Below are 13,626 nucleotides of genomic sequence, written 5' to 3'. Positions count from 1 at the left end.
ACAAGGCCTTAATTCGCCATCTTTCTTAGATACAAAGAAGAAACCAGCCCCTGCCGGGGAAGAGGATCTTCTTATAAATCCCTTTTCCAAAGATTCCTTTAATATATTCCTCCATAACCAGATTCTCCTGAGGAGATAAAGGATATATTCTCCCTTTGGGAGGCATAGTACCAGGTAGTAAATTAATAGCACAGTCGTAAGGCCTGTGAGGTGGCAACTTTTCAGCCTCCCTTTTATCAAAAACAGATTTAAGAGACAAGTACTGAGGGGGTACGACCGTAGGCACGGGAGGAATATTAGTAGAATTCAAAGGGGTGATTTTAACAATACAAGACTCTTGGCAAGCATCACTCCAAGAAACTATTTGTCCTGACTCCCAATCAATAGTGGGATTATGAGTACGCAACCAAGGATACCCTAACACGAGGTGAGAGGAAGGAGAAGTAATGATCTGAAACGAATGGTTTCAGAGTGTAACACCCCTGTAGACATATGTAGTGGTACAGTTTCATGTGTGATAACTGGAGAGCATAATGGTCTACCATCTATGGCCTCAACGGCCAAGGGTGTCTCCTTCTCTCTAGTGGGTATGTTATTCTCCTTGACAAAACTGGAATCTATAAAGTTTTCGGCCGCTCCGGAATCAACCAGGGCTAGTATATTCCCTGCTATGCAGTTACTACCAAGGTGCAGGGAAACAGGGAGAAGCAATTTATTAAGAGGCAAATGTGAGGACTCTGATGTCACACCCAAGGCCAGTCCTCTATACGGTCTTAGGTGCGATAGTTTCCCGGACGCACGGGACATTCTTGTCTCATATGGCCCCTCCTACCACAATAAAGACAAAGTCCCTCCTTTCTCCTATAAAGTTTTTCAGCGTCAGTAAGTTTGGCAACCCCTAACTGCATAGGTTCCTCCTCTGACCCTTTAGATCCCTCGGGAGTCTCAGCTCTAGGTGGGTTAACGGGAACAAAGCGTCTATTTCTGGACCTGGTATATAACCTGTCACGGATCCTGTTATCTATATCGATGAGATAGTCAATAAGGTCCTCTAGGGGTACAGGGAGGTCCTTAGCTGCTACCTCATCCAACATAGTTTCAGACAGACCTTCCATAAACGCAGTAGTAAGCCCATTGTTAGTCCAATCTACCTGTGAGGCAAGGGTACGGAACTGAATAGCATAATCGGCTACAGATTTAGATCCTTGCTTAATTCTCATTAACGCCCTGGCGGCATTTTTTGACCTTTTAGTCGTGTCAAATGTTCTACGAAACGCTGCGAGGAAGCTATTGAAATCGTGTACCATAGGTCCATTAGCCTCCCAAATAGGATTTGCCCATTCAAGTGCCTTATCCGTAAGCTGGTGCATAAGAAAACCCACCTTAGATCTATCAGTGGGAAATGAACGTGGGTACATTTCAAAGTGGAATTCCACTTGATTAAGGAATCCCCTACATGTCTTAGCGTCCCCTCCATACCTAGGTGGCGGGGTTAGATGTGCTGAAGCATTAGGCATATTAGCTGTGTCTGGTATAGGGGTTACAGGAGGCGCAGGTACAGGTACCGGAGCTGATCTGGATAACAGTGTCTGGATGGCTTGAGCCATTTGATCCATAAGGTGATCCTGTTCTGCGAATCTAGCCTCATGAGTGGCCATCTGTTGTCCTAAACCTGCGGGGTCCATGGCCCTATCGTAATGTCACGGTAATATACCCCAACACGCAGGAATAGTCCAGACAGTCAAGAGACAAGAAACCAGGATTCGTCTTACCGGACCTTAGAATGGCCGGACTAGACGAGTACAAGAAAAGACAGAGTCCAGAACAAGCCGAGGTCAAGGGAACGGAGAGACAGCGTAAAGTAGAACAAGCCGAGGACTGGTACACAGAAGACAAACCAGCGGGTAAACAAGCAAGGATAAAGAGAGAGCAGAGTCAGGAACAAAGCCAAGGTCAAGCACCAAAAAACCAACTGAACGATACAAGCACTAAAGGGAACTGGACAGAAACCACGATAGGGCAAGGTGCAAAGGAAACAGGTGAGTATAAATACCCTAATGTTCACTTTGATTGGCCCCTGTCATATCCACGCCCCCAAAACGTGAGTGTATGGGGAACGTGGCATGACAGGGGCCAATGGGAGACTGATTCTAATTTTGTCTCCCACTGTCCCTTTAAGAGCGCGCCCGAGATGCGCGGCGCGCTCTTAGTGTCAGGCGGGACACGTGACCGCTTCTCGCGGTCACTGCCTGCCCGACTGATCGCGTCGTTGGATGAGCCGCGCGCGGCTCGTGCAGGAGCAGGACCGCGCGCGGCGAGGAGGGAGGACCCCGGCTGGCCCCTGGAGAGGGTAAGTACTGCTACACCCACATTGAATAGTAGTGTTGTTACACCGGATGCTAAGCTTTACCAGGAAATGGTTCTTAGTCAATTTAGGGGACATATACATCACACCTAAGGTCGATCCCCAAACGGTCCTTAGGTGCGCAAGTTTTTCGGGCATACAGGGCATGAAATCCTAAGATGGCCCTTTTTGCCACAATATAAATATAAGCCCTCGTTTCTTCTATATTGTCTTTCTTCTTCAGTAAGTTTGGTTACTCCTCACTGAATTGGTTCAGTTTCTGAATGCGGAACAGGAACAGATACGACAGGATTAGAAAAACAAGGTGCTAGAGACAGGGTGGTACGTCTAGTCCGTTGTTTGTTTTTCTCTCTCTCAACCTGTTATCTATGTCAATAATATAGGTGATAAATTTGTTAAAATTGACAGGAAGGTCTCTAGCTGCGGTCTTCATCCAGTAAATTTTTGGATAGACCCTCTGAAAAAGCAGTAACTTGTCCACTGTTGGTCCAGTCTACTTCAGAGGCTAATGTTCTAAACTCGATGGCATAATCAGCCACAGAACGGTTGCCTTGCTTGATTCTAAAGAACTTTCCCACGCTGTGTAAAATGACACAGAGCACTCTGATTGGTTAGATTCCAAGCCCACCAATCACAGTGCTCTGTGTCATTTTACACAGCGTGGGAAAGTTCTTTGGAATTTTCCCACACTGTGTAAAATGACAAAGAGCACTCTGATTGGTGGGCTTGGAATCTAACCAATCAGAGTGCTCTGTGTCTTACACAGCGTGGGAAAGTTCTTTGGAATTTTCCCACGCTGTGTAAAATGACAAAGAGCACTCTGATTGGTGGGCTTGGAATCTAACCAATCCAAGTGCTCTGTGTCATTTTACACAGCATGGGAAAGTTCATTGGAATTTTCCCACGCTGTGTAAAATGACAAAGAGCACTCTGATTGGTGGGCTTGGAATCTAACCAATCAGAGTGCTCTGTGTCATTTTACACAGCGTGGGAAAGTTCTTTGGAATTTTCCCACGCTGTGTAAAATGGCAAAGAGCACTCTGATTGGTGGGCTTGGAATCTAACCCTCCATGGGTGAAGATGGATTATTTTTTATTGCGCTCTTTTTTTTTTTTAAATTGCGTCGGTTCTTATGGCTTTTTATTTGGCTTTTTTTGTGGCTGAAAAAAGAAGATTTTAGAAAAAAGAAGACGTCAAATGGTAAGTTGAATTTTTCTTTACAGGTTAGTTATTTTATTCCCCCCTCACTATTTTTTAGGGTGAGGGGGAAAGGCAGGGGGTAACTTCTTTTGGGGTGGGGCGGTGGGTGACTAGGGGCTTCGGGACCCCTAGTCACCTTTGATTGGGGGGGGATTTTTATTTAGGGCCCCCACCCACCACTCAGGGGTGGGGGCTGGAGGGGGACAGTAGGTCCCCCCCTTATTGTTTTTTTAGGGCCCCTCCCACCGCTCAGGGGTGGGGGCCAGGGGGGGAGGACAGTAGGTCCCCCCTCATTATTTTTATGGCCCACACCTACCGCGCAGGGTTGGGGGCGGGGGGAGGACAGTAGGTCCTCCCCCATTGTGATTTATGGCCCCCACCCACCGCGCAGGGGTGGGGGCCAGGGGGGAGGACAGTAGGTCCCCCCCTCATTATTTTTATGGCCCCCACCCACCGCGCAAGGGTGGGGGTGGGGGGAGGACAGTAGGTACCCCCCCCGGTGTGTATCAGGGTCCATGAGGACAGGTGTCAATCCATATCTGCCAAGTGACCCTATGTAGGGGGAACAGTCCCTATTCTGCTCTGTGTCAGTGTGTATCAGGGATCCTTAGGATAGGTGTCAATCCATATCTGCCAAGTGACCCTATGTAGGGGGAACAGTCCCTATTCTGCTCTGTGTCAGTGTGTATCAGGGATCCTTAGGATAGGTGTCAATCCATATCTGCCAAGTGACCCTATGTAAGGGGAACAGTCCCTATTCTGCTCTGTGTCAGTGTGTATCAGGGTCCCTGAGGACAGGTGTCAATCCATATCTGCCAAGTGACCCTGTGTAGGGGGATAAGCCCATATTCTGCTCTGTGTCAGTGTGTATCAGGGATCCTTAGGATAGATGTCAATCCATACCTGCCAAGTGACCCTATGTAGGGGGAACAGTCCCTATTCTGCTCTGTGTCAGTGTGTATCAGGGATCCTTAGGATAGGTGTCAATCCATATCTGCCAAGTGACCCTATGTAGGGGGAACAGTCCCTATTCTGCTCTGTGTCAGTGTGTATCAGGGATCCTTAGGATAGGTGTCAATCCATATCTGCCAAGTGACCCTATGTAAGGGGAACAGTCCCTATTCTGCTCTGTGTCAGTGTGTATCAGGGTCCCTGAGGACAGGTGTCAATCCATATCTGCCAAGTGACCCTGTGTAGGGGGATAAGCCCATATTCTGCTCTGTGTCAGTGTGTATCAGGGATCCTTAGGATAGATGTCAATCCATACCTGCCAAGTGACCCTATGTAGGGGGAACAGTCCCTATTCTGCTCTGTGTCAGTGTGTATCAGGGTCCCTGAGGACAGGTGTCAATCCATATCTGCCAAGTGACCCTATGTAGGGGAAACAGTCCCTATTCTGCTCTGTGTCAGTGTGTATCAGGGTCCCTGAGGACAGGTGTCAATCCATATCTGCCAAGTGACCCTATGTAGGGGGAACAGCCCATATTCTGCTCTGTGTCAGTGTGTATCAGGGTATCTGAGGACAGGTGTCAATCCATATCTGCCAAGTGACCCTATGTAGTGGGAACAGTCCCTATTCTGCTCTGTTTCAGTGTGTATCAGGGTCCCTGAGGACAGGTGTCAATCCATATCTGCCAAGTGACCCTATGTAGGGGGAACAGTCTCTATTCTGCTCTGTGTCAGTGTGTATCAGGGATCCTTAGGATAGGTGTCAATCCATATCTGCCAAGTGACCCTATGTAGGGGGGAACAGTCCCTATTCTGCTCTATGTCAGTGTGTATCAGGGTCTCTGAGGACAGGTGTCAATCCATATGTCAAGGTGTCAATATGTCATATGTCAGGTGTCAATCCATATCCATTGTGATTTAGGAATGTTAGGTGATGTATGCCCTTTATGGATTAAAACCAGACTCTGCATCAACTGTGTAATTTTCCATGGGAGTTTTGCCATGGATCCCCCTCCGGCATGCCACAGTCCAGGTGTTAGTCCCCTTGAAACAACTTTTGCATCACTATTGTGGCCAGAAAGAGTCCCTGTGGGTTTTAAAATTCGCCAGCCCATTGAAGTCTATGGCGGTTCGCCCGGTTCGCCGGTGTCATGGTACCTGAGGTCTCTACCTCTGAGAGAGGTAGAGACCTAGTCGTTTATCCATCTAGACGAGCCGTTTCCTCCGTTCCTCGCGGTTCATCCGGTCACTTAAACGCTGGCCGCGAGGGATCCGCTTCCTTTTCTAACATGACGCTCGGTACGTGACGTCATGACGCCATCCCGAGTGACCTGTCACTCAATTGTCCGATATCTAATCAGGACTCGTCGGAGGCGTGTCTACTCTCGGAGTCAGGGTATTTAAGCTTGCTTCTCTCATCAGCTCATTGCCCTGTCGTGGTTCTAGCTTGTCTAGTCACTCAGTGCTCCTGTATTCTAGTATTTTCTTTGGTTCTGACCCGGCTTGTTGTTCTACTCTGCTTACCTCTGTTATCCTTTGACCCGGCTTGTCTCTCGCTTACCTGTCTTCTCGTTCCCTCGACCTCGGCTTGTCTCTGACCATTCTATACGGTACTACTTACGTTAGTCCGGCCATTCTAAGGTCCGGTATACGTATCTGGCTACTGTTTGTACTCTGCGTGTTGGATCCCTGTCCCGATCCTGACATTACGACAGGGCCGGTGGATCCTGCAGGTACAAACAGTCAGCCTGGGCCTTCCGACCTCAGGTTTGACGCCATGGAACACAGGATTGATCAGATGGCTCTAGCACTACAGGCGCTATTGTCTCGTGCTAGTAACCCACCAGAGGAGACACGTACTCCTTCAATTTCTCCTGCAAGTTCAGGTCTAGAGGTAACCACTGTAGGTGCTTCTTCTCGTATTACCCCACCAGTACGTTATGGCGGTTCCCCTGAGAAGTGTCGTGGCTTTTTGAACCAGATCAGCATCCATTTCGAATTACAACCCCGCTACTTTCCTACAGATAGAGCGAAGGTTGGATTTATTGTTACGTTACTCATTGAGAAAGCTCTGAGATGGGCCAATCCTTTATGGGAGAATGATAACCCGTTAGTCTATAATTATAATGCCTTTGTAGCTGCTTTTAGAAGAACTTTTGACCCTCCTGGTAGAAAGGTCAATGCAGCTAGATTACTGTTGCGCCTTAGACAGGAGAATCGAACACTTGTGGATTATGCACTAGAGTTCAGGTCCTTGGCGGCAGAAGTTAAATGGAACGAACAGGCTTATATAGATGTATTTTTGAATGGGCTATCAGATGTAATCCTTGACGAGGTCGCTACTAGAGAGCTCCCTGAGAATTTGGAGGATTTAATTTCTTTTATCTCTCGCATTGATGAACGCTTAAGAGAGAGGCAGAACACTCGAGACAGGACCCGTAGACCCTCCTTTAAACTAGCTCCTGCATTTCAAAATTCTGAGATCGAAACCTTACGTTTTCCAGAGCCTATGCAGATAGGTAATACTCACCTCACAGAGGAGGAGAGACAGTACAGGAGAAGGGAGGGTTTATGTATGTACTGTGGAGTCAGAGGTCACTTACGCCTAAATTGTCCTAATCGTTCGGGAAACGCTCGCCCCTAAGTTTCTCTAGAGGACAGGCCTTGGGTGTATCTATTTTGTCCTCTATTCACAATTATAAAGATCACAGGCTTCTGTTACCCGTTTCTTTGACTTGGGGGAAGGGAGTATTAAAAACCATGGCTTTGATCGATTCTGGAGCTGCTGAGAGCTTTATCGACCAACTTTTTGTTACCAAGAATGCGATTCCATCCCAGTTAAGGGAGACACCTCTGGCCATTGAGGCCATAGATGGTAGACCTTTACTTGAGCCTGTTATTTTCCGTGAGACCATACCTGTTAATTTAACTGTTGGTATCTTACACGAGGAGGATCTATCCCTATTGATTATTTCCTCTCCTTCTATTCCCATAGTCCTGGGGTACTCCTGGTTAAAGAGACATAACCCTATCATTGATTGGGAGTTAGGGGAGATAGTCTCATGGGGTCAGAATTGTCAAGAGAGATGTTTGCGGAGGGTCTCGCCTCTTTGCCTAGCTAACACGTCGGCTAACTCCTCCAACCCTACAGAGACACAAATACCGCCTCAGTACCTGGATTTAAAGGCAGTATTTGATAAAAAGAGAGCCGATACCTTACCTCCACACCGGTCTTTTGATTGCAAGATTAACCTACTCCCTGGTACCATGCCTCCCAGGGGCCATGTATACCCATTATCTACTAAGTTCTAGAGGAGTATATTCACGAGAATTTAGACAAGGGGTTCATTAGGAGATCCTCCTCTCCTGCCGGGGCTGGATTTTTTTTTGTTAAAAAGAAGGATGGTACTCTTAGACCTTGTATTGATTATCGAGGTTTGAACAAGATAACCATTAGGAATGCTTATCCCATTCCTTTGATTACCGAACTCTTTGATCGTTTAAAGGGTTCTAAAAATTTCACCAAGTTAGACCTCAGAGGGGCATATAACTTGGTGAGAATCCAGCAGGGTCACGAGTGGATGACGGCGTTCAATACTCGATATGGTCACTATGAGTATACAGTAATGCCTTTTGGGTTATGTAATGCACCGGCTGTATTCCAGGATCTAATTAATGAGGTTCTTAGGGAATTTCAGCATGATTGTGTTATTGTATACCTGGATGATATACTCATACATTCTAGAGAGATTGAGACTCACCACAAACAAGTCAGAAGGGTTTTGCACAAACTTCTTCAACATGGCCTGTACTGCAAATTGGAGAAATGTAGCTTCGATCAATCCCAAGTAAACTTCCTTGGTTATGTGATCTCTGGGGAGGGATTTAAGATGGACCCGGATAAACTCCAGTCCATTCTAGATTGGCCTTTACCTAAGGGTCTCAAGGCCGTTCAGAGATTTATTGGATTCTCCAATTATTATAGGCGCTTTATTAAGGGATACTCTTCTATTATCGCGCCTATCACCAATATGACCAAACAGGGGGCTGATACTAAGAATTGGTCTACGGAAGCTCTCCTTGCTTTCAAAACTCTCAAGGAGCTTTTTGCTTCCGCTCCAATTTTAGTTCACCCTGATACTACTCTGCCTTTCTTACTTGAGGTAGACGCCTCAGAGACTGGTATAGGTGCTATCCTATCTCAAAGGTTAGGTGTGGATAAACCGTTACATCCATGTGGATTTTTTTCTAAAAAATTATCTGGTGCTGAGAGCAGATATGACATTGGTGACAGAGAACTACTAGCTGTTATCAAGGCTTTAAAGGAATGGAGACATTTATTGGAAGGGACATTACATCCTGTTACTATTTTAACGGACCACAAGAACTTGTCCTATATTGGAGAGGCCAAGCGATTGTCTTCCAGGCAAGCTCGTTGGTCGTTATTCCTCACCCATTTCAATTACGTTCTCACTTATAGGCCTGGTTCGAAGAATTCTAAAGCCGATGCCCTATCTCGCCAATATGAACCTTCTGCTTCACCTGAACCGGTTCTGTCCTCTATAGTACCCAAATGCAATATTATTGCTAACACAAGTCTCAAAATCCATTCTCCGTTACTTGCCCAGATCATGAAGTCACAACATCTGGCACCTGGACGGACTCCTGAGGGAAGAAACTTTGTTCCTCCTGAACTCCAACTGGAGCTCTTACAGTGTTTCCACGAAAGTAAGGTGGCTGGTCATCCTGGCATTCGCAAGACATATTCCCTGATCTCCAAGGATTTCTGGTGGCCTTCCTTACGAAAGGACATTGAGGAGTTCATCGGAGCTTGTGAGACTTGTACCAAGACTAAACAACCTCATACATCTCCATGTGGTCTGTTGCACCCCTTGGACATTCCAGAGAAACCTTGGTCCTGTTTGGCCATGGACTTTATTGTGGATTTACCTGCTTCCAAGAGACAGACTGTTATTCTCACGGTGGTTGATAGATTCACTAAGATGGCTCATTTTGTGCCGTTACCTAAACTCCCGACTTCTCCTGAATTGGCGGAGATTTTCGCGAGAGAGGTTTTTCGCTTGCATGGGATACCTTCTGAAATTGTTTCTGATAGAGGCTCTCAATTTGTCTCACGATTCTGGAGATCCTTCTGTTCTCAATTAGGCATCAAATTTAACTTTTCCTCTGCCTATCACCCTCAGTCTAACGGAGCTGCTGAACGTACCAATCAAAAGATTGAACAATATCTGCGCTGCTTTGTTTCCGAACACCAGGACGATTGGGTCGGTTTGATTCCTTGGGCGGAGTTCGCACACAATAATCTCGTTTGTGATTCTACTCGTTCTAGCCCCTTCTTCATGAACTATGGCTTTCATCCTTCCATTTTTCCTTCGGTCTCTTCTTCCCAAGGAGTACCGTCGGTTGATGATCATGTCGCCAATCTGAAGAAGTTGTGGGATCAGACTCGTCAAATTCTCCTGCATAATTCTATGTTGTTCAAAAAACACGCTGATAAGCACAGAAGGGCGGCTCCAGTTTTTGTTCCTGGGGATAGAGTATGGCTGAGTACTAAGAACATTCGTTTAAAAGTTCCCTCTATGAAATTTGCTCCTCGTTACATAGGTCCTTACAGGGTTCTGACTCGTATCAACCCGGTTGTGTATCGCCTGGCTCTGCCCTCTGCCTTACGCATCCCCAACTCCTTTCATGTGTCTTTGCTGAAACCGCTAATTTGCAACAGATTTTCCTCTACGGTTTCCTCACCTCGTTCGGTTCAGGTGGAGGGTCAGGAGGAGTACGAGGTCAATTCCATTATCGATTCCCGATTCTCCCGGGGGAGGCTACAATATCTGGTCAACTGGAAGGGATATGGTCCTGAGGAGAGGAGTTGGGTACCTCAAGAGGATGTTCATGCTCCTCGCCTCCGCAGGGCGTTTCACTCTCGCTTCCCATCTCGTCCCGGTTCCTTCCGCCCGGTGGGCGTATCTGAGAGGGGGGGTACTGTCAGGGTACCTGAGGTCTCTACCTCTGAGAGAGGTAGAGACTTAGTCGTTTATCCATCTAGACGAGCCGTTTCCTCCGTTCCTCGCGGTTCATCCGGTCACTTAAACGCTGGCCGCGAGGGATCCGCTTCCTTTTCTAACATGACGCTCGGTACGTGACGTCATGACGCCATCCCGAGTGACCTGTCACTCAATTGTCCGATATCTAATCAGGACTCGTCGGAGGCGTGTCTACTCTCGGAGTCAGGGTATTTAAGCTTGCTTCTCTCATCAGCTCATTGCCCTGTCGTGGTTCTAGCTTGTCTAGTCACTCAGTGCTCCTGTATTCTAGTATTTTCTTTGGTTCTGACCCGGCTTGTTGTTCTACTCTGCTTACCTCTGTTATCCTTTGACCCGGCTTGTCTCTCGCTTACCTGTCTTCTCGTTCCCTCGACCTCGGCTTGTCTCTGACCATTCTATACGGTACTACTTACGTTAGTCCGGCCATTCTAAGGTCCGGTATACGTATCTGGCTACTGTTTGTACTCTGCGTGTTGGATCCCTGTCCCGATCCTGACAGCCGGTTCGCGAACGTTTGCGGAAGTTCGCATTCGCTGTTCGCAAACCGAAAATGTTTTGTTCGCGACATCACTAGTCACGACTACTAGTGTGATCAAACATGCAAAACTATGTAGCATCTACATACAACAGAAAATAGACAGAACGTAAACCGGCCCTTGGAATGGCGGGATTAATACGTTGAAAGACAGATAATGGTCAAGGGAAAGCCGAGGTCAAGGAAGCCAGGATTACATGTGTGTAGGGGACAGATGCCCCAGCGGGTCAGCTCCCGGCTCACTGCTGAACAGGTAATTCCTCCAACCTGTCAGCGTGGTTGCACCAATCGGGTGCGACCACGTGCAGCCGTGAGCCGGGGGCCGTGACAATTGCCCTGTTGTGGTTTCTGTTCCCAAGAGTACGTTGTATTTCTCTGTCTACTTTGGTATTTTTGATCTCGACTTCCTCCTGACTCTTCTCCGTTCTGTTCTCCCTGACTCGGCTATTGGTTTTTCGCTTCCCTGATTTCTGGCTTCCCTGACCACTCTCTATTCTTTAACGTATAACCATTCTAAGGACCGGTAAACGTTACCTAATCTATTATCATATTCGTGACACCCAGCATACCCCAAGTGGCGATGTCAAAGATGGGTGTCTGCAAATTATGCAAAGACCCTAGAAGGTGACAGAACCACTTTATCTCCTTTTGGGTCATTTTAGTTTCTATCTCCATTAAGATAGAAAATAATTATACAAATGAATTTAAGATAATCAATACCCCCTATTAGTTTAATGTTTTATTAGATGACAAATCAGTCAAGGCCTTTATCAGTCTGATGAGCTAGAAATCAACTAGCCAAAAGCACAGAACTAGAAGTGAATATCTGAACATCATGTCATCCAGCACTTTAGGAGTTATATAAGGGTTGTGGAAATTAGCTTGGCTAATTTAGCTTGGTTGCTGCCTAAATCTAACGGTATACAGGGGTTGAAAAAAAAGATTTTATTTGTTTGATTTAAATTACTCACCTCGTTAAAATGGCAGACTTAGTTCAGTGTAATAGATGTTGTGCATTTGTTTCACGGTCCACTTATTGGAGATTTGGATGCTGTCTAATCTGCAGACAGTTCTCTATATTGCAGCAGGAGATTGTATTTTTGTCTGAGATTTGTAAATTATTACCACTCATGGGGTGGTAAGTGGTTGCATGAGAGAGCTGGTCATAAGTGCAAGCGGTCGCAAAACCAGGACCACCTGTATTTAAAAGAAAAAAAACTTCCAGAATGAGAGTCTTAAATTAGAGGGGAAACGGTTTAAAAATAAAATCAGCAAGTATTACTTTACTGAAAGGGTCTGGAATAGCCTTCCGGCAGAAGTGAAGGCGTTTAAGCATGTGTGGGATAGTCATAAGGCTATCCTAGATATAAGATAAGTCCAGGGACTAATGAAAGTATTTAGAAAATTGGGCCAAATCTTATCTGCTGTTACATTCTATGTTTCTATCTTTAGTGATCCTTAAGCACAAGCAAAATAAACATAACTAGTGTTCTTTTAATTTCTATTTTTTTTTTTTTTGCTAGATTACTTGACTGTAAAGCTACAAGTGCTGATGGAAGTGATTCCTCAAGAAATACAAACATATTAAATGTGAACATGCCAAACCGGATACTGCAATTCAGTATTTGTCATACAATCTGTTTATCAAGTGCCCTTGATTACTGCAGAAAGAGGTTCTCCCCATTACCATCCATCATCTTTATTTCATTTTGACCTGCATAATGGACTTAAAAAGTTAAAAGTTAAACACATCCTAGTTAACTGGTAATTATCCTTTACACATCAGTCACAATGTATGTGGGGTCAATGTTCAATCAGTTTGAATTACAATACAAGGTAGAATTTGACTACATAAACTATTACAATCAGCCTGAAATCGAATGCACTGTAATAGAAACCATGGGGGGTTTAAGTGTTATTAATCAGTGTGAGTTTAAATTTGAGAAGGAACTCTCACCCAGCACTTATTTTACTTATCCACTACCAGAAGCAGCAACACATCACTGAAGTGGTCATAGTGCTTGGAGTAGCCCTTTAATTAAGCAGATCTGGTGTATAAAGTATGCCCCTGCAGACTCACTGCTCAATTTTCTGCTGTTTAGTAATTAAAATAATTTGTCTATGTAGCCCTAGTCACACCTCCCTTGGCTGTGACTCATACAGAATAAACACGAAGTTGGTTTCATTTTCAATCAGAGGTGAGATCAAACGTGTTGGGAAGGGGATTACTATTTAGATAGATAGATAGATTTAATAGGGGTTGTTGCTCCGTGGGTCTGGGCTGTGTGTTTGTGATGCATTTAGTAGTATTGTGTTGTTGCCTTCTAATAAATACCTTTTAATGTAAACGAACCTTGTGTAATATATATATATATATTAATTTGGTGATACATCATACCCCATCGTACATATGACTGTGCTATCAACCTGTTACCTGGTACTATGCCTTCGAGGGGTACTGTGTATCCGCTCACAGTTAACGAAAATAGGGTACTAGAAGAATATATTACAGA

General features: G+C 45.6%; 1 protein-coding gene across 1 annotated transcript in view; it reads left to right on the top strand.

The window, feature by feature from the left end:
- Positions 1-13,237, top strand: part of LOC134602589 (cystine/glutamate transporter-like) — a 155,707-nt gene extending 142,470 nt beyond the window's left edge. The window contains exon 12 of the mRNA XM_063447607.1: positions 12,637-13,237. Coding sequence (XP_063303677.1) covers positions 12,637-12,701 — 65 coding nt within the window. The 3' untranslated portion in view covers positions 12,702-13,237. The remainder of the gene's footprint in view (positions 1-12,636) is intronic.
- The last annotated feature ends 389 nt before the right edge of the window (positions 13,238-13,626 follow it).

This window comes from Pelobates fuscus, chromosome 3, assembly GCF_036172605.1.
Source record: "Pelobates fuscus isolate aPelFus1 chromosome 3, aPelFus1.pri, whole genome shotgun sequence".
NCBI classification, from domain to species: Eukaryota; Metazoa; Chordata; class Amphibia; order Anura; family Pelobatidae; genus Pelobates; species Pelobates fuscus.
Note: the sequence above shows the minus strand (reverse complement) of the source record. Positions and strands in the feature narration are given on the sequence as shown.